Here is a 23,139-nt window from a genome sequence, read left to right on the forward strand (position 1 = left end):
TCACCTTAAGCCTGAACGGGCTGGCTGTCTGGTTGGGTGCGAGGGTCCGGCTGCTGGGGAAGGAGGGAAGGAGCCTCTCCCTGGACCTCCTCCTTCCCCCTGAAAAACATCCGGCCGTGGTGGGTGAGTCGGCGCCTTTTTTTTGCGCTTAACCCCCCCCCCCCAATAGGAACACATGAATTAAATTTCAACGCATTCCTATGGGAAACCACAAGACGAAATTATCACAACACGAAACGACTCGTGGAACGAATTAATTTCGTCTTGGGAGGTACCACTGTATATTATTGGCTTTGGGAGGAAAGTTGAAAGCCAAGCAAATTAGAGTCACAGGTAGGTAGCCTTGTTAGTCTGCCGTAGTCGAAACAAAATAAAATAATCCGTCCAGTAGTACCTTAGAGACCAACTAAGTTTGTCATGGACTGCAAGAAGATCAAACCTATCCATTCTGAAGGAAATCAACCCTGAGTGCTCACTGGAAGGACAGATCCTGCTGAAGCTGAGGCTCCAATACTTTGGAGAGAAGACTCCCTGGAAAAGACCCTGATGTTGGGAATGATGGAGGGCACAAGGAGAAGGGGACGACAGAGGACGAGATGGTTGGACAGTTTTCTTGAAGCTACAAACATGAGTTTGACCAAACTGCGGGAGGCAGTGGAAGACTGGTGTGCTCTGGTCCATGGGGTCACAAAGAGTTGGACACGACTAAACGACTAGACTAAACAACAAGAAGTTTGTCGTTGGTATGAGCTTTCATGTGCATGCTGTATCTGAAGAAGTGTGCATGCACACGAAAGCTCATACCAATGACAAACTTAGTTGGTCTCTAAGATGCTACTGGAATGAATTTTTAAATTTTGTTTCAAATTAGAGTCGATAAGGAAATTATGGGGACAATTAGGAGTTGTCAAATTAAGCTTGACATGCTAATAACCTCTTTTGATCCCTTTTATTGAGAGGGAATTTCCAGAACAGGAATGGCTGTCCGCTGCAAACTGGACCCTGGCATTTCCCATGAAAAGATCTCAGAAAGCAGGCTGAGAAAGTCAATATTAGGGGCTCTTATTCTGAGACAACAACCCCGCCCAACATCAATAAAGAACTCCAGGATGTTTTCGTCAATATCCTTTTCCTCAGACGACACGATTGTGTGTCTTCCAGTGAGTTTGGGGCTCTGCTCAAGCAAACTTCCCCAAACACATACCTGGTGATATTTGCTTGAACGGTTAATCCTCTAGTACTAAAAAAAGGAAAGAAAGGCGCTTCCTGCAGCCAATCAGAAGCCACGATTTGGTTTCCAAACGTTTTGGAAGTCGAACAGACTTCTGGAACAGATTCCATTTGTCTTCCAAGGCACAGCTGTATTTTAAATTGTAAAATAGAAAATTTAATAAAAATTATTTTTTTAAAAAAAAAATGATTACAACTTGACTCTCTCTCCCCCCCCTTCAGGCTGTCGAAGGCGACCACAGCTCTTGCCCCGCACGCCTGATCCGCAACGAGCAGCCCCTTTTGATCCTCATCATGTGGATCCCGGAACTGAAGTCCCGGGAGCTCCAGGTCTTCCTCTCCGAGTGGCTCAAGAAGATCTGCGACGCCTCCTTGCAAAGCCGCACCACCTGTGTGAAGGCAGGGATGGTGAGCTGCCTGCTGGATGCCCTGTGTGCCACGGGGCAGGAGCTGGACCCCAAATGCTCCGAGAACCTCCTCCACCTGCTGCAGGTCCTGGGCGGCCTCTCCATCCGGCCGGGGGAACTGAGGCAGCTCCTGAAGCTCCTCCGGACCGAGCAGGGCAAGGGGCCACACCCGTACACCGTCCAAGTCATCCGGGCCCTCTCGGGGATGGCCAGGAAAGAGAGCGCCGAGCGAGCGCTGCAGTATTTCGACCTCACCCCCAGCATGGCGGGGATTATGGTGCCTTCCATCCAAAAGTGGCCCGGGAGCGGGTTCGCCTTCCATGCCTGGGTGTGCCTCGTCGAAGAGGCCAAGGACTTCCCGGAGGAAGCGGCCAGGCTGAAGCGGAAACAGCTGTACAGGTCGGTTGGAAGGGGGAGGGGGCAGCTGAAATCTGGCTAGGTTTGGGTGGGGGCGGAATAAATGAATGAATGAATATTTATTTGCATCAGTCAAAGAATAGAATTGAAAAGTCAATTCTATAAAATACATTTTAGGAGTTTTGAATCAATAGTCAAATAGTGGGTCTCATTCTGATTGCCCCAGCTAAAAACCTTGCCGCCTTTGCTGTCGCCTGCTCATCTTGATCTGCCAAGAGAAAGGACACTGTGGCAGGGTTTGGGCGACCCGGAACGGACAGTAAAAGAGGGGCGACAGTCTCATTCCTCAAGTCTTTATAAAGAGGGCAAGCCAGAAGGGTGTGCGCCATCGATTGGGTCCTGCCATCTCCACAGGGACGTAAGCGTTTTCCGTGTGGAATCTGTTGGAATCGTCCCTCAATTACAGCTGAGGGCAATACATTCGATCCCGCGAGAGTCAAAACACGTCTATATTTTGGAATTGCTAGGTTATGCAGATAGGGTGCCAGAGAGTCGAAATGGGGAGGTGGAAAATAGGTGGGGGGCAGAATTCTGTTTTAGTATTATAATGATTGTTATTATCAGTGCTTTTTTTCTGGGGGAAAGGTGGGGGGATAAATAAATAAATAAAACCTTTAAAAAAAAAGCTCAACAACTTTGTCTCCCCCCAAAAAAGCAAGCTCAACAACTCTCTGGTCCACCCTCCAAGGACAAAGGGGCAAATCACTGCCGGTTTTTTAATACTGTGAGTAGATCGCAGTCTCTTGAGAGTTGGACGTTCCTGCTATATGGTCGTTTATGGACCTAGTAGGTATCTCAAGCCATTTGCACATAACAAAATAGGTATTTTATCAAAGTAATTGTTGAACTGAAATGCAATGAAGAAGAAGTATATTACAGTCATACCTCAGTTTAAGTACGCCTCGGTTAAAGTATTTTCAGTTTAAGTACTCCGCGGACCCGTCTGGAACGAATTAATCCACTTTCCATTACTTTCAATGGGAAAGTTCGCTTCAGGTTAAGTACAGACTTCCGGAACCAATTGTGTACTTAAACCAAGGTACCACTGTAATAGTGAAATACAATGAAGAAGTACTGTAGTATAATAATAATAATAATAATAATAATAATAGTAGTAGTAGTAGTAGTAATAATAATAATAATAATAATATATTTATACCCCGCCCATCTGGCCGGGTTCCCCCAGCCACTCTGGGCGACTTCCAACAAAACATTAAAATACAGAAATCCATCAAACATTAAAAGCTTCCCTATATTATATTATGGGGACCCAGGTGGCGCTGTGGGTTAAACCACTGAGCCTAGGGCTTGCTGATCAGAAGGTCGGCTGTTCGAATCCCTGTGAAGGGGTGAGCTCCCGTTGCTTGGTCCCGGCTCCTGCCAACCTAGCAGTTCGAAAGCACGTCAAAATGCAAGTTCATTTTGGAAATGAACCACTACAGTGGGAAGGTAAACGGCATTTCCATGTGCTGCTCTGGTTTGCCAGAATGGCCACATGACCTGGAAGCGGTACGCCGGCTCCCTCGGCCAATAATGCGAGATGAGCGCGCAACCCCAAAGTCAGTCACGACTGGACCTAATGGTCAGGGGTCCCTTTTCCTTTATATTATATTATAGTATATTAATAGTGAAATAATTACTGAGCTCTAACTTAGAATGATGTAGGTTTCTATTTGTTTTTTATCTTACATTTTGGAAATGTACATTCAGTTTTTTCCCCCCTTTACATTTTTTTTGGGGGGGGGGCCAAGAGAGAGCTATAGCTTGTTGAGCTTATATGTAAATCTGGCGCTGGGTCTCAGTATGGCTCCTGTGACTAAGGGAGAACACCATCCTGCCAGCTTGTAACCTACCCTGCCCTTTGATCCCACCAGCTTCTTCACCGCCAACGGCACAGGGTTTGAGGCCTTCTTCACAGCCGACGGGACGCTGGTGGTGGCTGTCTGCACCAAAAAGGAGTACATGACGGTGGCCCTGCAAGAGTTTCCGTTCAACGACGCAGCCTGGGTGAGTAAGAGGGTGGCGCGGACCAGGCTGCAGCCGGATCCCTTGGTGCCTGCCTCTGGGATCCTGTTGGGTTTATTGGTGTGAATGTGAGGCACCAATACAGGATGGGAGACACCTAGCTTGAGAGCAGTACATGTGAAAAGGATCTAGGAGTCTTGGTAGACCACAAACTTGACATGAGTCAGCAGTGTGATGCAGCAGCTAAAAAAGCCAATGCAATTCTGGGCTGCATCAAGAGGAGTATAGCATCTAGATCAAGGGAAGTAATAGTACCACTGTATTCCGCTCACCTGGAATACTGTGTCCAGTTCTGGGCACCACAGTTCAAGAAGGATACTGACAAGCTGGAATGTGTCCAGAAGAGGGCAACCAAAATGGTCAAAGGCCTGGAAACGATGCCTTATGAGGAACAGCTTAGGGAGCTGGGTATGTTTAGCCTGGAGAAGAGAAGGTTAAGGGGTGATATGATAGCCATGTTCAAATACATAAAAGGATGCCATATAGAGGAGGGAGAAAGGTTGTTTTCTGCTGCTCCAGAGAAGCGGACACGGAGCAATGGATTCAAGCTACAAGAAATAAGATTCCACCTAAACATTAGGAAGAACTTCCTGACAGTAAGAGCTGTTCGGCAGTGGAATTTGCTACCAAGGAGTGTGGCAGAGTCTCCTTCTTTGGAGGTCTTTAAGCGGAGGCTTGACAGGCATGTGTCAAGAATGCTTTGATGGTGTTTCTTGCTTGGCAGGGGGTTGGACTGGATGGCCCTTGTGGTCTCTTCCAACTCTATGGTTCTATGATTCTATGATTCATCTGTAAATGAGAGCCATGAAGAAGCTGAGCTTGTTAGGCAAACCTGCACTTGGTTGTTTCTTTTGGTGTTGTCAAAGCAAAGCAGAGGGGTGGGTGCGTTTTCTGTGTGTGCTTGGGTAATAAAATCCAGAGCAGGATGGAGGACAGACTTAGATGTCTAATATCAATGAATCATAGAATCATAGAGTTGGAAGAGACCACAAGGGCCATCCAGTCCAACCCCCTGCCAAGCAGGAAACACCATCAAAGCATTCTTGACATATGCCTGTCAAGCCTCTGCTTAAAGACCTCCAAAGAAGGAGACTCCACCACACTCCTTAGTAGCAAAGGACTTGTTTTGGGGTGGTTTCTTACAGGCGGCTAATGTCTTCTGGTGACTCACGGTCTACTCTAAGGGGCAGATCAGCAATAGCAAGGATTTCCTATGCGAGAATCGGCCTTTCCTCCGGGGGGAGGGGGGGTTTAAGTCCTCCTTTTTGCATTACTTCTCCCAAAGCTTTATCGCTTTTATTCTTGCACCCGGAGTGTGTCCCACAAAGGATGCGCATCTGTATAAGAGTCAGACCGAATGGAAATCCAGGGCCTTTTCTCCTGCCGATGAGCATCTGTGACATTTCATTTAGACTTCAGACATGCAACAGTTACATGAAAACGAGAAGCAAAATTAAACGACAGTATAGGTTCGGGAAAAAACGTTTCCGAGTATATTCGGCAAAGTTGTGTTGTATGTATCATAATCGTTACAGATCGGAAATGAATTATAATGACGGCATGCATTGTAAGATTGTTGACCATTAGTAAAAGGTATTTTGTTTCAATAACCATTTTAAATTTGCATTTGTACATATTTGGTGGGCGTTGGGGTGGAGGTGGGCAGGAGCCAGAGTTCTTAATAATAATAATAATAATAATAATAATAATAATAATAATAATAATAATAATAATAATTTTCATTTATTCATTCATTCATTCATACCCCACCCATCTGGCTGGGTTTCCCATCACCTCAGACGGCCCAAGGTCAAAGGAGAGAATCTGGCTCAAACTTCAACTTTATTCCAGATTCTTAGCAAAGGAAGAGCCAGGGGTTTGCTGGTGCAAACTGATCCCAGCAGGGCTTGCTGTCACCGAGGAGTGCTGATAGCAAGCCCCGCCGCTCCCTAGGTACAGTGGTACCTCGGTTTTTTGAACAGCTTAGTTCACGAACAACTTGGAACCCGGACGTAGCAAACCCGGAAGTGAGCGTTCCGGTTCTCGAATTTTTGGGGGAAGTCAAACGTGGCCTGAGCTTCTGCTTATAGTGTTGCGCTTCCGTTTTTAGAGAGATCGCACTGATTGTGGCGGTGGGGAGAAACATTTTAGGGGTAGTTTTTCAACAGCCTGGAATGGATTGTTCCGTTTTGCATTACTTTCCATGGAAAAGCGCAACTTGATTTTGGAACGGACTTCCGGAATGGATTAAGTTTGAGAACCAAGGTACCACTGTACTGAACTGTGCAGATGCTGTTTGAGCGGAATATGTTGCTCGATGGACCCATAATCGCCGCCTTCCATTCTCCCCCCAACAGCACTGCATCGACGTCGTCCACATAACAGGCCGTCGTCCCTTCGGCCAGAACCTTGTGAACATCTACGTGGACGGGGAACTCCGGAAGACGGCTCAGCTGCGGTTCCCCTCCCTTGGCGAGGTAGCGGCTCTTCCCGCAACCCCTTCTGGTTTGAGAGAACCATAATTATGTCGGCTGGGGGGAGGGGGACCACACACAACTTATTAAAACTGTCCTTGGAGAGAGCAGGGGAATCAAACCCCAGAAGTGGGAGAGGAGAGGGCAAAACAGGCTCCTGGCAGGGTGAATAAATATCAATGATGGGGGGGAAATTAAAATCTGATTTTTATATATATTTGAATCGGATTTTTTTAAATTTAAATCAGATTTTTAAAATAAAAAGCTTTTGGAGGAAATTCTTTCTAAAGATAATTTTCTATTTATGTTACTTTATAGTCCAAAAGCTATTCACCAAAGGCAAAATGTCTGGGTGGCCAGCTGCCGCATTTGCAACGAGGCAGGAGAAAAAGCAATGCTTCTCTTGCAAATACACCTATTTATTTAATTTTTTTGCAAATCTTCTCTCGTAGTCCTTCACCTCCTGCTGCATCGGCTCAGCCGGCCACCGGACCACCACCACCACCACCACCACCTCCGCCGGCCACCCCTCCCCGTCCCACTCGCCGGACCTGGGCTTCCCATCCCACCCCTCGCTGAACCGCTCCCAATCGTTCCCGGCCTCCCTGGCCCCCCACGCCTGGACGCCCATCCCCCCGCAGCCGCCCCGGGAAGGCGTGGTTTCGGTCACGGTGGCCGGCAGCCAGGACACGGAGTGGGGCATGCCCACCTCCCTGGAGGGTCACCTGGGCTCCGTCTCCATCTTCTACGAAGTCCTCCAGCCTGCTCAAGTGAAGGCGCTCTACTCCTCGGGACCAAATGTGACGTCGACCTTTAAGCCGGAAGGGGATTTCCTGGAGCTCGGCAGCAAGTTGCTGCTGTATTACACACCACAGGTGAGCGTCAAGGCAGGACCGTCTCTCAGCCCTGTCTAAGAAGTGACAAACCCTAAGGTGCGCAGCCTGGGACACAGCTGTCCATGGAGGCGCAGGTCAGTTCTGTGTCCAGGGCAGCTGTCTACCAGCTCCATCTGGTACGCAGACTGAGACCCTACCTGCCCGCGGACTGTCTCGCCAGAGTGGTGCATGCTCTGGTTATCTCCCGCTTGGACTACTGCAATGCGCTGTACATGGGGCTACCTTTGAAGGTGACTCGGAAACTGCAATTAATCCAGAATGCAACAGCTAGACTGGTGACTGGGAGTGGCTGCCGAGACCACATAAAACACCGGACCTGGAAGACCTACATTGGCTCCCAGTACGTTTCCGAGCACAATTCAAAGTGTTGGTGGTGACCTTGAAAGCCCTAAATGGCTTCGTTCCCAGTATACCTGAAGGAGCGCCTCCACCCCCATCGCTCAGCCCAGACACTGAGGTCCAGCTCCAAGGGCCTTCTGGCGGTTCCCTCACTGTGAGAAGTTACAGGGAACCAGGCAGAGGGCCTTCTCGGTGGTGGCACCTGCCCTGTGGAGTACCCTCCCATCAGATGTCAAGGAAATATACAACTTTCTGACTTTTAGAAGACATCTGAAGGCAGCCGTGTTTAGGGAAGCTTTTAATATTTGATGAATTGTTGTATTTTAATATTTTGCTGGAAGCTGCCCAGAGTGGCTGGGGAAACCCAGCTAGATGGGCAGAGTATTATTATTATTATTATTATTATTATTATTATTATTATTATTATTTCAACTTAAAAGACTTATCATCACATAACTTATCACAACATAATACCATCAAGAAAAAGAAGAAGAAAAAGGAAAAAAGAAGAAAAAAAGAATACAAAAAGGAATACAAAAAACCACAAAAAGAAAAAAGAGAACAAATAGCATCAATCTAACTATATCATCATCCTTATCATATCATGACTTCGACTTCCCCGTCCCACCCCTCCCGAGTCCATTTTATACCCAACTTCAGCAGTTTCCACTGTATAACATACTCATCTAGTAATACTTTCTATATCTTCACATAATTTAATACTCTTAAATCCTAGAAACTCCCTTATTAAAGAAGAAGAAAAGAAAAGAGAAAAATAATAATTCTATCTATAAAAAACCCCTTAGCTTACAAATTCCCCTAAAAAATACTCCCATTTACTAAATCTACCACCCTAATTCTTAACCTATTACCTTTATTTCCTTAACACCCCCCCCCTCCCTCCCCTGGTTGCCAGTTCCCTGTAATCCACGGCCAGATCCTAATGATCCTAAGGATAAGTTTCCCCTTTTCCTTCCTCTTGTATGACTTTCTAGGCCTGCAAGAACAACATCTGCCTGGACCTTTCCCCGAACCACTTTTTTGACGGGAGGCTGACTGGGCACAAAGTGGTGAACTGGGATGTCAAGGTACGGGCGCCGTGACGCAGCAGCCATTCAGCGGGTCACCTCTTGACTCCGTTCTAGGTCTATGGGCGTGGGGGGAAAGGTGGGCTTAATTTGCAGAAAAGACCAGAGTGCATTGGTTTGCATCAATTGCTTATTTCCCTCGGAGTATTCCCATTTTCATTGTGCGTTGCTTCCCGTCACCGCAGAGCCCACTGCTTTCTTCTGAAATCCTGCCACTTTTTATATGGCAAACGTTCTGGATTGTGTGGGGGGGTTTTTTGCCCTGCTTTTGTTGTACCGCAGTGCGATAGGGCCTCTGCGGGTGTCAGCGATGCCCCTGGGGACGCATCGCAGAATGGCCTATAAAGCCATGTGGATGGCCCAGTGAGGTGTTGCAGAATACTATTGCTGGCCTCTGCCTGTCTCAGGAGACAGCAAAGGAATGTGTCATTTAAATGCTACTCAATATTGATCCAGAGTAGATCCCAATGTACAGTTAGCAGAGTAGAAACTTAAATACGTTGCAGGATTCCCAAAAAATAGACCAGAGGCAATTAATACTTCTTCCAGTAGAGCTTTGCTGCTACTGAAGGCAGATGAGCATAATGGTCACAAATCCAATACATTCAGGATTGGCCCTGTCCATCAGAAATCCAGTTGCAGCAGACTTGACTTAAATTTTCAGTAACTTATAATATAAGTCTAGGGGATGCAGGTGGCCCTGTGGGTTAAACCACAGAGCCTAGGGCTTCCGATCAGAAGGTCGGTGGTTCGAATCCCCGTGCGGGGTGAGCTCCCATTGCTCGGTCCCAGCTCCTGCCAACCTAGCAGTTCGAAAACACGTCAAAGTGTAAGTAGATAAATAGGGACCGCTCCGGTGGGAAGGTAAACGGCGTTTCCGTGTGCTGCTCTGGTTTGCCAGAAGCGGCTTTGTCATGCTGGCCACATGACCTGGAAGTTGTACGCCGGCTCCCTTGGCCAATAACGCGAGATGAGCGCCACAACCCCAGAGTCGTCCGCGACTGGACCTAATGGTCAGGGGTCCCTTTACCTTTATAATAAGACTAAACCAGGCATCCCCAAACTGTGGCCCTCCAGATGTTTTGGCCTACAACTCCCATGATCCCTAGCTAACAGGGCCAGTGGTCAGGGATCATGGGAATTGTAGGCCAAAACATCTGGAGGGCCGAAGTTTGGGGATGCCTGGACTAAACCTTAACGCTAAGCATACTTATGTACAGAACACCACAGATTGACAGAGAAAGAGAAACACAGGCTTGTTCTGGCCTTATTGGTATAGTCAGCATAACCTTGACAGAAGAGATAACATACCAGTTTAAGCCCACTGTATTCAGCTTCTCTGAAGGAATAACCCAAACATCAGGAACCTTCTGCTTGTTTCTTTCACACAGAGAAGCTTCCAGAACCCTCTGGAATTAATTAGAATAGGAAAGATCTCTACACATGTCGATGCTTTCTCTACTAAGAAATGCATAGTGACAGAATGCTCCTTTGGGGGTGAGGTCAAATTGTTGGGTGGTTGTGGCGCCTGCTGTGGCTGCAGAAACCAAAGCGGGAGAGACATGTTTTGTTGCAGCCGGGGCACATGAAGGCGCCCGGTTGTGCTGCTGCAGGTGCCCCACGGCATTTCTTTTCAGCCGTCATTCCTCCTCTGGTCACTGCTGTGGATGCACAACCTTTCTTGTCTCCAGGCTCTGTGGTCAGGATTCCCACAGGGCGGGGTCGGTGTTGCCACCCTTCCTGTCACATTTGCAACGCAGAGTTGGCCCGCCCAGAGGCCGGGTGCCGGAAGCCAGCTCCCCGTAGATCACATCCTTGGGGATTCCGCCAGTCTGGGGGAGGGCCCTCCGATGGTCTAACAGGGCTTTGCGGTTCTTGCAGGACGTGGTGAATTGTGTCGGTGGGATGGGAGTGCTGCTTCCCCTCCTGGACCAAGTGGCATCTCAGAGGAAAGAAGCAGAAGACCACCAAGAAACCCACGACTTGGTGGGCCCGGAGCTGACTTCTTCCCGCAACGCCCAGGGCATGGTAATCCCGCTGGGGAAATCCTCCGGTTATCGAGGTATCCAGGCTGAATTTTGTATAAACCCGTAATTTTTTATTTTTTTGTCAGTTCTTTTTTATTTGGCATCACGACACTTTTCCTCCTGTTTTTATGCACTACGGTGGTACCTCGGAAGTCGAACGGAATCCGTTCCGGAAGTCCGTTCGACTTCCAAAACGTTCGGAAACCAAGGCGCGGCTTCCGATGGGCTGCAGGAAGCTCCTGCAGCGAACCGGAAGCCGCGTGGGACGTTCGGGTTCCAAAGAACGTTCGCAAACTGGAACACTCACTTCGGGGTTTGCGGCTCTTTACATATTCCATTGCTTAGCTATAGAAAATCAAAAATCAGAATACGAAACAGGAAAAAAGAAGAAAAAAGAAAAGAAAAGAAAGAAGGAAAGAGGGAAAAAATAATAGGAAGAGGAGGAATATAAAAAGAAAAAAATGAAGAAAAACAAAATAAGATCAATACAGAAGAATTCATATCGTAACATAATGCTTCCACCGCATTTGGCACAGTAGTTCACATTCAATCTTTGTCTTCCTGTCAATTAGTATTATAATTCAAACATTGAAACCTATCTGTCGATCATAATCTTTTCAGATTTCACATCCTTACAAGTTTATTCTAAACATAGCCACGTTTTAATCAAGGGGCTGTATATAAATTGAATAAATAATAAAATAGTAGATACACGTTTGTGTATAAAGACCCTGCCCACCTCTGTAGCTCACTGGCGTGGACAGAATATAGCAGAACATATACATTGTGAAAGCATAATATTGTTGATACTCTTTGCCACTTATAACAGACGGGCAACAAATGGGAGGAGGAGGAAGTCCTAGGAGCCAGCCTGGGTTTGTGTTGTGTGTATTAGAGAATTGTGTGCCAAAAGTCACAAGTGATTTGCAATCAGAAGGGTTAGGTGGGGAAAGAGAGAGAAGTGGACTTGACTGTTAAAATGGAGCTGACCCTTCCATCTCTCTAGCTCCTGCCATCCTTTCCTTCAAAACAGTTTTCTTTCCCCCCACCCACAGAAGGTAGACTGGAAAGGAACGGGGTAGCTGCCTTCTTGCTGCTGATTAAGAATTTCATCCATTGTCACCCAGTCAACCAGGAGAGCCTGGTCCAATGCCAGGGGCCAGCCATCATCGGAGCGCTTCTGCAGAAGGTAAGAGCTTCCAGGCTTAGCCAGATTGCTCAGGGTATCTGACATTTCCAGGTGAAGTGTGTTGGCATTTGGCATTTGGGTTAAAGGGGGAAATACGAGCTGTAATAAAAGGAGAGTTCCCTAGATGCCCCAGTCCAGGTTTGGGGCAAGTACTCTTTGGTGAGAGAACCCCAGCAGAGATTTTAAATCACAACACGTTCAGCAAAGCGTAGTGTTGAAATATAGGCTGTTAGACCTTCAGATATCCCCTTCTCAGCTGCTTCCAAAGTTCCCCGCTTCCTTTTGCATGGAAAGAGACCACACGATTGGTGAGTTAAAAGTTGGTTTACTTACAAACTCTTTGAAGGTCAGGTTCATGTGCTTTTCCATACAGCAGCGAGGAAGCGCAGGCAGTGTAATTTAGGCTCCCAAGTGGTCGACGTATCTAAATTATTTGTATAGAAACGCAAAGATGGCTTGCTTATAAACCATGGCACAGTCTAAGCTTGGAGCATCCAGCTTAGACTTCTATATTGTTGGATTGACAGGGTGGAATGGAAGAACACAAAGGAGGGGGGAGGGCTAAGTGAAGACCCAGGCGAGTCCTGGCTGCACCTCTCTTTGACCAGGGAGAAATTTTATCCATGCAGGTGATCTCTCCTCTCTGTATCGCAGGTCTCCAGCCAGACGATGGACATGAATGTTCTGATGGCTTCTCAGATCCTCATGGAGCAGGTGGCCGCAGAAGGACACAACTTTCTGCTGCACCTCCTGTACCAGTTCCTGCTCTTTGACTTCCGGATCTGGAGCAACAGCGACTTTGCTGTCCGATTGGGTGAGCTTAGACCAACCCAAGCCCCATGGACGGGCAGGTGGCGTGCTTGAAGCTGTGCCATCTGCTCTCGAGCGCTCCTGCTGGTTTGTGGCGTTGCCGCCCCAACCCAGAAGCGGCTTGCTTGTGTGGCTGTGTTGCAACAGGCTGCAGTTCAGTGGTAGAGCGCTTGATTCTCACGCAGGAGGTGCCTGTTTCAGTGCCTGGAAACGCCTGGGGCAGACCCTTGCCTTGAAATTCTGGTGAGCCACTACCAGCCTGTATAGAAAATATTGAGCTGGATGCACCAGTGATCTGACTTGGTATACAGAAGCTTCCTATAGGGCACTGGTTCTCTGCATTGTAGTATAGGATAGCATCAAGATAAATACAGTAATAATAATAATAGGTAAAGGTAAAGGGACCCCTGACCATTAGGTCCAGTCGTGACCGACTCTGGGGTTGCGCACTCATCTCACATTATTGGCCAAGGGAACCGGCGTCCAGCTTCCAGGTCATGTGGCCAGCATGACAAAGCCGCTTCTGGCGAAACAGAGCAGCGCACGGAAACGCCGTTTACCTTCCTGCCTGTAGCGGTCCCTATTTATCTACTTGCACTTTGACGTGCTTTCGAACTGCTAGGTTGGCAGGAGCAGGGACTGGGCAACAGGAGCTCACCCTGTCACAGGGATTTGAACCGCCGACCTTCTGATCGGCAAGCTCTAGGCTCTGTGGTTGAACCCACAGCGCCACCTGCGTCCCCTAATAATAATAATCATAATGTATTAATAATTTATTATTTATACCCCGCCCATCTGCCTCGGTTTCCCCAGCCACTCTGGGCGGCTTCCAACAAAATATTAAAATACAATAGCCTGTTAAACATTGAAAGCTTCCCTGAACAGGGCCGCCTTCAGATGTCTTCTAAAAGTCTGTTAGTTGTTTTTCTCTTTGACATCTGGTGGGAGGGCGTTCCACAAGGCGGGTGCCACCACAGAGAAGCCCCTCTGCCTGGTTCCCTGTAACCTGGCTTCTCACAGGGAGGGAACCGCCAGAAGGCCCTCGGAGCTGGACCTCAGTGTCCGGGCTGAATGATTGGGGTGGAGATGCTGCTTCAGGTATACTGGACCGAGGCCGTTTAGGGCGTTAAAGGTCAGCACCAACACTTTGAATTGTGCTCGGAAACGTACTGGGAGCCAATGTAGGTCTTCCAGGTCCGGTGTTTTATGTGGTCTCGGCAGCCTCTCCCAGTCACCAGTCTAGCTGCTGCATTCTGGATTGATTGCAGTTTCCGGGTCACCTTCAAAGGTAGAGTGTGATGCAGTAGTCCAAGTGGGAGATAACTAGAACATGCACCACTCTGGCTAGACAGTCTGCAGGCAGGTAGGGTCTCAGCCTGCGTACCAGATGGAGCTGATAAACAGCTGCCCTGGACACAGAATTGACCTGCGCCTCTATGGACAGCTGTGAGTCCAGAATGACTCCCAGGCTGCGCACCTGGTCCTTCAGGGGCACAGATACCCCATTCCGGACCAGGGAGTCCCTGCCCCCCCCAAAAAACAGTACTTCTGTCTTGTCAGGATTCAACCTCGATCTGTTAGCCGCCATCCATCCTCCATCCGCCTCCAGATACTCACACAGGACCTTTACCGCCTTCGCTGGTTCTGATTTGAAAGAGAGGTAGAGAGGTTGGTTATATAACCATAGACAGTATCCACACTTCTCTTCAAGAGCATTGGCTATTCTTTTATGGTTCTGCATGACATTTTGTTGTGAAGAGCGATTTTAAACCCAGAAAAACATGAACCATCAGTAAAGAGAAAGGCTTCTTTGTGCTGATGAGGACATGAACGTTTGTCTCAAATTAGACCTAATACAAATAAGATTATCCGGCAAAAGCAAGCTCACACCTCTCATTGAGTTTGTATATACAGTGGTACCTTGGTCCTCAAACTTAATCTAAAACCAAAGCGTTCCAAAACAAAGACGCGATTTCCCATAGAAAGTAATGCAAAGCGGATCAATCCGTTCCAACTTTTAAAAACAATCCCTAAGCATGAATTTTACTGTCTAACGAGACCATAGATCCATAAAATGAAAGCAATAATCAATGTACTGTACTATAAAATGAATTGGACAGTATTGTAGATGATTAAAAAAAAATTAAACAATTATTTCCTGCACTGTTGATGATACCCTCGCTTTCCACCTCTGTGCTTCATAGGTCACATCCAGTACCTGTCGAACGTAATCAAGGACCACAAGCAGAGAATCCGCAGGAAATATGGTGTGCAGTATATCCTAGACTCCATCAGGACGTATTACGGGTGAGTTCGGAGCTGCTTCTTATACTGTGAGGGCAGAGGAAGGAAATACTGTTTGGGACGCAACCTTTGCTGCTGTCAATGCGTACATAAACAGTATGTAATAATAATAATAATAATAATAATAATAATAATAATAATAATAATAATAATAATAATAATAATTTATACCCCACCCATCTGGCTGGGTTTCCCCAGCCACTCTGGGCGGCTTACAACAGAAACATTAAAATACACTAATTTCTTAAACATTAAAAGCCTCCCTAAACAGGGCTGCCTTCAGATGTCTTCTAAAAATCTGGTAGCTGTTTTTCTCTTTGACATCTGATGGGAGGGCGTTCCACAGGACAGGCGCCACCACCAAGAAGGCCCTCTGCCTGGTTCCCTGCAACTTGGCTTCTCGCAATGAGGGAACCGCAAGAAGAGTTAACTTCAAGAGTTAACTTTACTTGGTGTGATTTATTGTTGACCTGCTCTTGTCACCCCCTTACATTGCAGAAAACTTTGTGGGATGCAATAAAATGCAAGCCTATATTGGAGAAAGTTGGCCATGTTGGGTAACTCAGTGGAAATAGCTACACAACCTTTAAGTGTCCACAGAGTCCATGTTTTCCTGATCTCCCCTTGCTCTTCTCCAAGATTTTTCTGCATTGATGCCGATTGTTTTGAAATTTGCTGGACCAGGTGGACCTCCTGACTTGACCCAGCAAAGCAAGCCCCTCTAGGTGACCCTCCCTTGCTCTCCACCCACCCCCCAGGACTTACAAGGAGAAGCCCATCGCAACTGATGACATCAAGACGGTCCAGACGTCCCTCTTCAGCCTGATCAAGGAGTTCTTCTGCAGGAACTTCTCCACCGAGGAGATGCAGAGCACCTTGAACTACCTGGCTGCTGTGAATGATGAGCACCAGGTATTGGGGGGGGGGGCAGGGAAAGGCAGCTATGACCTGTTAAGGAAAGGGAACCTCCCCAGGCTAGAGCTTTGGAACAGGATAGGGTTTCTCACGCTGTGATCTACAAACCACCAATGGTCCACAAGGTTCATCTAGGTGGTCTGTGGTGTGTATGCAAAGCACTGATTGAAGAGGGGAAGTGGCACGTACATTTTATTATTTTTAATTGGTTTTTGATTGCTTCTTTTATTTCCTATATTGTATTTTATGATTCTCAATTGTGTTTTGATAGCTTCTTTTATGTCCTATATTGTTTTTCAATTTGAATTCTGTGGAACAGGAGCCTGGCTAGCCCAGCTGGTTAGAGCATGGTGGTGAGAACGCCACGGTTGCGGGTTTGATCCCTGTATGGGACAGCTGCATTGCAGGGGGTTGGACTAGATGATCCTCAGGGACCCAACCCTACAATTCTGCGATCTCAAATTGTAGTCCAATGTATAAGAAAATGAGGAAGCAATAACGATGCAATTAAAAACCATGCAGCATCTAGCACACCACTTTACGACTGTTACAGCAGGCAGGGGGGGAATTATTTAAGACCCTCAGCAACTGGGGCAGGGCGGGGGGGGGGAGAATTTGGGAACTCCTAGAATAGAAGATTTCATGTAGCAGCAGCACCAGATTTCCTGGATCCCTGTCCAGCAGTGCCTTCAATAGTATGTACTAAAAGAAAGAAAATTATAGGATGATGCAGCTGAAACTTCCTGTGTTTGCACAAATTTTAGTTCCCTTTGTTCCCTGGGGGGCCATGTTGGCCACTCTTTCTCTTCCATGTGTTGGGGGGGGGCCTTCCTTTGTTCTGTCCATCCTTACGATTTTGGAGTCTGTGGCCCTCCGGGTGATGCTGGGTTGCAATTCCCACCACCCCATACCATCTAGGGGGCGCCCACCTGGGAACGGCTGACTTGGTGAACTGCTGTATTAACACAATGGACACAGATGTATCACTGGTCTAAACCACTGAGCCTCTTGGGCTTGCCGATTAGAAAGTCAGCGGTTCGAATCCCCATAACGGGTTTGAGCTCCCGTTGCTCTGTCCCAGCTCCTGCCAAACTAGCAGTTCGAAAGCACGCCAGTGCAAGTAGATAAATAGGTATCGCTCTGGCAGGAAGGTAAACGGCGTTTCCGTGCGCTCAGGTTTCCATCACGGCGTTCCGTTGCGCCAGAAGCGGTTTAGTCTTGCTGGCCACATGGCCCGGAAAGCTGTCTGTGGACAAACACCGGCTCCCTTGGCCTGAAAGCGAGATGAGCGCCACAACCCCATAGTCCCCTTTGACTGGACTTAACCGTCCAGGGGTCCTTTACCTTTTACCTACACAGATATATCTAGAGACTCAAACAACAGAGAGCACCTGTAACACCCACATTGCTTTCCTTGAGTTCTTGTGATTTCATGCAGCAATCCTGCCTTCTCGCCATTTCCCTCGACGCCTTTCTGTATGTTGGAAGCCTCTTACCATTCTTCTGCTGTGTCTTGCAGGTCTGCGGAGTGCTGGAGGTGATCCACAGCCTTCTGAAAAGCTCCCCATCCCAGGAGCAGATTTACACGTTCCTCTTTGAGCCGGGGAATGTGGAGATCTTCTTCTCGCTGCTCGTCCAGCGGAAGTTCTCGGACGAAGTGCGCGAGAGGATCTTCAAGGTGAGAGAGCTGGGAGGGGGGGGGGCTTCCTGGGGTTTGTATGTTCCGGGTCTCTCGCCGGACTCTGATGGGGTTGGGGTTTCAGGTCCAAGAGGGCAAGGGGGACAGCCATTTCTGTAGACCTGAATCTCTTCCCCGTGCAATTTCACTATGAAATAGCAACATAGTTTCCCTATTGCCTTCATTATATACCTCTAGGCACCAGGCAAAAACAGTCAGGTGGGCAGTTTATTATTATTATTATTATTATTATTATTATTATTATTATTATTATTGCCAGGGCTGATTGGTAACCTATACCCTTCTAAATGTGTTTGTAAGGGGTGGTGTTAATGTGGGAATGTTGTGGATAGTAGGAGAGGATATATTGATTAAATATTATCCTTCCTCACTCAAGCTACTGAGCTAATAAAGTAAAGGTAAAGGGACCCCTGACCATTAGGTCCAGTCATGACCGACTCCGGGGTTGCGGCGCTCATCTCGCTTTATTGGCCGAGGCAGCCAGCATACAGCTTCCAGGTCATGTGACCAGCATGACTAAGCCGCTTCTGGCAAACCAGAGCAGCACACGGAAACGCTGTTTACCTTCCCTCCAGAGCAATACCTATTTATCTACTTTGACATGCTTTCGAACTGCTAGGTGGGCAGGAGCTGGGACCGAGCAACGGGAGCTCACCCCGTCGCGGGGATTCGAACCGCCAACCTTCTGATCGGCAAGCCCTAGGCTCAGTGGTTTAACCCAGTGCTCCCCAACCTTTTTATCGCTGCGGACCAGTCAACGTTTGATAATTTTACCGCGGCCCGCAGACATTGATTGTTTATATTCTATTTAGATTGTTTTGATTCAATAATTTTAATTTAATTGTATTTAAATGTTCCTTGGGCGGCCCGGTACCAATTGATCCACGGACCGGTACCGGGCCGTGGCCCGGGGGTTGAGGACCACTGGTTTAACCCACAGTGCCACCCGCGTCCCACTGAGCTAGTAGCAGAGCACATTCCCTTGCACATTGCTAGAAGCAAGTTGATGGATTCGTTAGAATTGTATAAGTTGAACAATCCAGTCCGGCTTGTCCAGAATGGAATGTTCCTGATAAATTCCCCTTCAGTTCCCTCTTAAAAACAATAATGACATGACAGTCTTCTTTTGAAAGTAATGATAAAGTTTACAGTAGAACCTCTACTTACAACCGCCTCTACTTGGGCCCGATCCCAGTTGTGACCGCAGCAAACCCGGAAGTAAATACCGGGGTTGCCGCGATTTGCACACGCGCAGAATCGGCTTCTGCTGTTTGTGCACGCGCAGAAGGGGCTGCCACCGTCCAGGGGCGTACCAAGGATCAAAACTGGGGGGGCAAGAGAGGGAAGGAAGGAGGGAGGGAGGGGAGAGAGAAGGAAGGAAGGAAGGAAGGAAGGAAGGAAGGAAGGAAGGAAGGAAGGAAGGAAGGAAGGAAGGAAGGAAGGGGTGGGTGGGAGAGAGAGAGAGAGAGAAGGAAGGAAGGAAGGAAGGAAGGAAGGAAGGAAGGAAGGAAGGAAGGAAAGGAAGGAAAGAAGGGGTGAGAGAGAAGGGAGGGAGGGAGGGAGAGAAAAAAGGAAGAAAGAGGGGGGAAGGAAGGATGGAAGGAAGGAAGGAAGGATGGAGCTCCCGTCTGTCCGCCGTCCGCCCCCAGCTCAGGCTGCTTCTCCTCCCTCCCACGTTCCTGTTGCTGGCTGCAGCCGCGGCGGGGACAGAAACAGCCCAATTTCCATAACCCACAGCAGCTTTTCCCCTTCAGTTTTTGGAGGGGAAAAGTGCGGGTTATGGTCCGTAAAATACGGTAATTATTTTTATTTGCTTCTGGGGGGGCAGCTGCCCCCCCCCCCGCCCCTCGCTGGGTACGCCCATGCCGCCGTCTGCACATGCGCACAATGGCACTTCTACCAGCGACCCAGGTCGACTTACGGACGGACCTCCATAACTGATTATGTCTGCAAGTAGAGGTTCCGCGGTACTTGCATTCAATTCACAGTAGTGTCCCGAAGGCAGGCTTTATCTTGTAGTTACAGTTACAGTTGTAGAGAAAAAGACGTCTGAGCTATGTCTTCTATCTTGCGGCTTCCATCCTCTGTAAGGATGAGCCACGTGCTGCTAGCTAAGAGCCCGCAGAAGAGTTCAAAAGGGAAAATGGGAAAAGGCCAAAAAGAGGAAGGTGGCTGCGTGACTTGCCCTTTTATAGGGTCAGCTAGGGTCACGCCCATCTACCTGGTCACACACATCAGGAGGAGGCTCCAGACCAGGTGTGACAGGAAGTCCTCTCTGTCTGGAGCAGCATTCCCCTGTGTGTCCACTCTAGGAAAACGGGAAATGTTGTACAGTGGTACCTTGACTTACGAAGACGATCCATTCCGCGGCCATCTTTGTAAGTCGAGGTTTTCGGTTGCCGAAGCATGTTGTTCGCACATGCACGAAGCGTGATTTTGCGCTTCTGCGCATGCGCAGAATGCACGTGCTGGGTGCGCGTGGCGGAAAAACTTCCGGGGTTGTCGACTTCAGAAGTCAAAGCATTCAGATGTCGAGGTATGACTGTATTTGACTGCTTCCACGATGATACATCCCACAGTTATTTGGGGGGGGGCATTATCACGGGATGCTAGCTTCCTCGTCCTTGCTCCACACAGATCCTGTACAAAATGCTGAAGTACGAGAAGATGAACGAACGGAGCAAGCAGCGTTTGAAGCTGAAGGACGTCGGCTTTCTGGGCTTCATCTCGTACCTGAACGACATCCCGGTTTCCATGCTGATCCGGTACCTTTGGGAGCAAGTGATTGGGCCAGGTAAGGCCCAAGAAAGACGGTTCAGAAACTTCACCTGGTGCAAAATTTGGCGGCCAAGTTGCTCACCGTTTAAGGATATTGCACTGATCCTGGGCCGACTGCACTGGCTGCCAATTAGTTTCCAAGCCGTGCTGGGTTTGACCTGTAAAGCCTTAAACAGTTCAGGACCCGACACCTAAAGATAGGCAATGAAGGCGCCAGGCGGGCCTCCCTGGGGAGAGTCTCCTGCAAGCAGGGAACCACCACAGAAAAGGCCTTGTTCTCATGTTGCTGCCCTTCGGACCTCTCGTAGAAGAAACACACCCTTTGAGAACCACTGCCCTAGATAATCCCAGTGTCTCTCCCCCCCCCCCACGGGGCAGTCCTTCCCACTTTGGGAACCGTTGAAACAGTATCGGACTAGGACCCGGGAGAGACCAGGGTTCGAATCCCCACTCGGCCATGAAGCTCCCTGCGTGTAGTCTAGGGCCCATTGCTCACTTTCAGTCTCGCCTACCTCGCAGGGTTGTTGTGAGGATTAAATGAGGAGGGGAGAAACCGTTGAGCACCCTGCTGTTTCCCTTTGCTCCAACCAAGACTGTGTTCTGCTTCCTTGCTTTCTCCCCAGACACCCCAAACTACAAGGATTTGCTGGCCGTGATCTACCTCTCGCACCGGGCAGAGCTGACCGTCAGGCTGGACATCTGCAGAGAGGTGAGGGGTGCGGCCAGGATCTTACCAGCTCCCGAGATGCTTCATTTGGGCAGGGCAAAGCAGCCCAGTGCACTCGAAAAAGCCTTGAGCAGAGTCAAGCCATCGGGCCTTTGGAGCCAGTAGAGTCTGCTCTGACTGGCAGCCGCTGTGCAGGGTCTTAGGCAAAGAACTGTCAGTGGGAGATGCCAGGGCTTGAGGCGGGAATTGTAGAGTTGGCAGGGACCCCAAGGGGGGTATCCATCTCTCTCCCGCCATTTCCAGGTTTGAATTGGATATTTCTTTCCCAGCACCGCGCACAAGTGCATCAGTGCGCGCCGGGGGTGGGGGAGACACCTGCGTTCGGAAGCATTGCTGCTTCCAAGTAGGCAGAGCACAGCCGTCGTGGCTACCGTGTTTCTCATATTATAAGACACGTCTTATATTTATTTTTTCCTCAAAAAAACACACTATGGCTTATTTTCAAGGGATGTCTTATTTTTTTCCTCCTCCTCCTGCCGTGGCCGGCATTGCTGCTGCGCCTATCACTATGTCTTATTTTCTTATATTCCTTGAATGCTTAAAAATCCTAGTTACAGGTAGGTAGCCGTGTTGGTCTGAGTCGAAGCAAAATAAAAAAAATTCCTTCAGTAGCACCTTAAAGACCAACTAAGTTTATATTTTGGTATGAGCTTTCGTGTGCATGCACACTTCTTCAGATACACTAGAAACAGAAGTGTCAGACCCTATATATATACAGAGGGTGGTGGGGGTGGGTGGGAATGGGAGATGGGCTGATGGGAGTGGTAAACCTGTAGATGGCTGTTAATGGCTGCTGATGGCTGCAATTAGTCCTGGGCTGAGGTGCTAAAGAAAGCTTGATCATGCATAATGAGATAAGAATCCAATGTCTTTGTTCATCCCAGGTGCTTCCATGGTTTTAAGCTTGGTAATGATTTCCAATTCAGCAACTTCTCTTTCCAGTCTGTTCCTGAAATTTCTCTGTAATAAAACAGCTGCTTTGAGATCTTGTATAGAATGTCCTGGGAGATTGAAGTGTTCTCCTACTGGTTTTTCAGTCTTATGGTTCCTGATGTCAGATTTATGTCCATTTATCCTTTGGCATAGGGTTTGGCCTGTTTGTCCAATATAGAGAGCTGAAGGGCACCGTTGGCATTTGATGGCATACACAATGTTAGAAGATGAGCAATTAAATAGTCCTGAGATGGTATGTTGGATGTTGTTGGGGCCAGTAATGATGTTGTCTGGGTGTATGTGGCAGCAAAGTTGGCATCTGGGTTTATTGCAGGCTCTGGTACCAGTGTCCATGTTAAGTCTGGTGGTTGTATTATTGTGGGTGAGGAGTTGTTTAAGACACCCCCACCACCCTCTGTATATATATAGGGTCTGACACTTCTGTTTCTAGTGTATCTGAAGAAGTGTGCATGCACACGAAAGCTCATACCAAAATATAAACTTAGTTGGTCTTTAAGGTGCTACTGAAGGAATTTTTTTTATTTTGCTTTAAAATCCTGTTATGGCTTATTTTATGGGTATGTCTTAAAATATGAGAAACAGGGGTAATAGAAATCGATAGCCCTCTCCTCCGCGAATCTGCCTAATGCTCTTTAAATCAGGAATGCGAAGAGCACAACTGTAATGATATCGCAAAACTCCTTCATGGACGCATTCGCACCAGGCAGAAATCTAAACCTCCCCCCGCTCACACCAGGACTGGCCAGGTGGCAACCTCCCCTCTTGCCAGGGAAGAAGGGGCAAGGGAAGATCTGTATCAGAGACAAGGGGGGAGTTAAGTGGCTAGGGAGGCCTGGCTAGATGGGTGGGGTATAAATAAT

The 23,139-nt window shown here is 48.1% G+C and overlaps 1 protein-coding gene across 5 annotated transcripts in view; it reads left to right on the forward strand.

Moving 5' to 3' along the window:
• NBEAL2 (neurobeachin like 2) overlaps positions 1-23,139 on the forward strand; it is a 185,580-nt gene that overhangs the window by 116,558 nt on the left and 45,883 nt on the right. For all 5 annotated transcript variants that reach the window (XM_060281001.1, XM_060281002.1, XM_060281005.1 and 2 more), the window contains 13 exons: positions 1,453-2,036; positions 3,929-4,061; positions 6,437-6,556; positions 7,006-7,428; positions 8,784-8,876; positions 10,758-10,938; positions 11,959-12,092; positions 12,747-12,906; positions 15,107-15,209; positions 15,965-16,118; positions 17,641-17,799; positions 20,458-20,614; positions 21,222-21,307. In XM_060281001.1, coding sequence (XP_060136984.1) covers positions 1,453-2,036; positions 3,929-4,061; positions 6,437-6,556; positions 7,006-7,428; positions 8,784-8,876; positions 10,758-10,938; positions 11,959-12,092; positions 12,747-12,906; positions 15,107-15,209; positions 15,965-16,118; positions 17,641-17,799; positions 20,458-20,614; positions 21,222-21,307 — 2,487 coding nt within the window. The remainder of the gene's footprint in view (positions 1-1,452; positions 2,037-3,928; positions 4,062-6,436; positions 6,557-7,005; positions 7,429-8,783; positions 8,877-10,757; positions 10,939-11,958; positions 12,093-12,746; positions 12,907-15,106; positions 15,210-15,964; positions 16,119-17,640; positions 17,800-20,457; positions 20,615-21,221; positions 21,308-23,139) is intronic.

The sequence above is a fragment of the Zootoca vivipara genome, chromosome 12, assembly GCF_963506605.1.
Source record: "Zootoca vivipara chromosome 12, rZooViv1.1, whole genome shotgun sequence".
In the NCBI taxonomy this organism is placed as follows: Eukaryota; Metazoa; Chordata; class Lepidosauria; order Squamata; family Lacertidae; genus Zootoca; species Zootoca vivipara.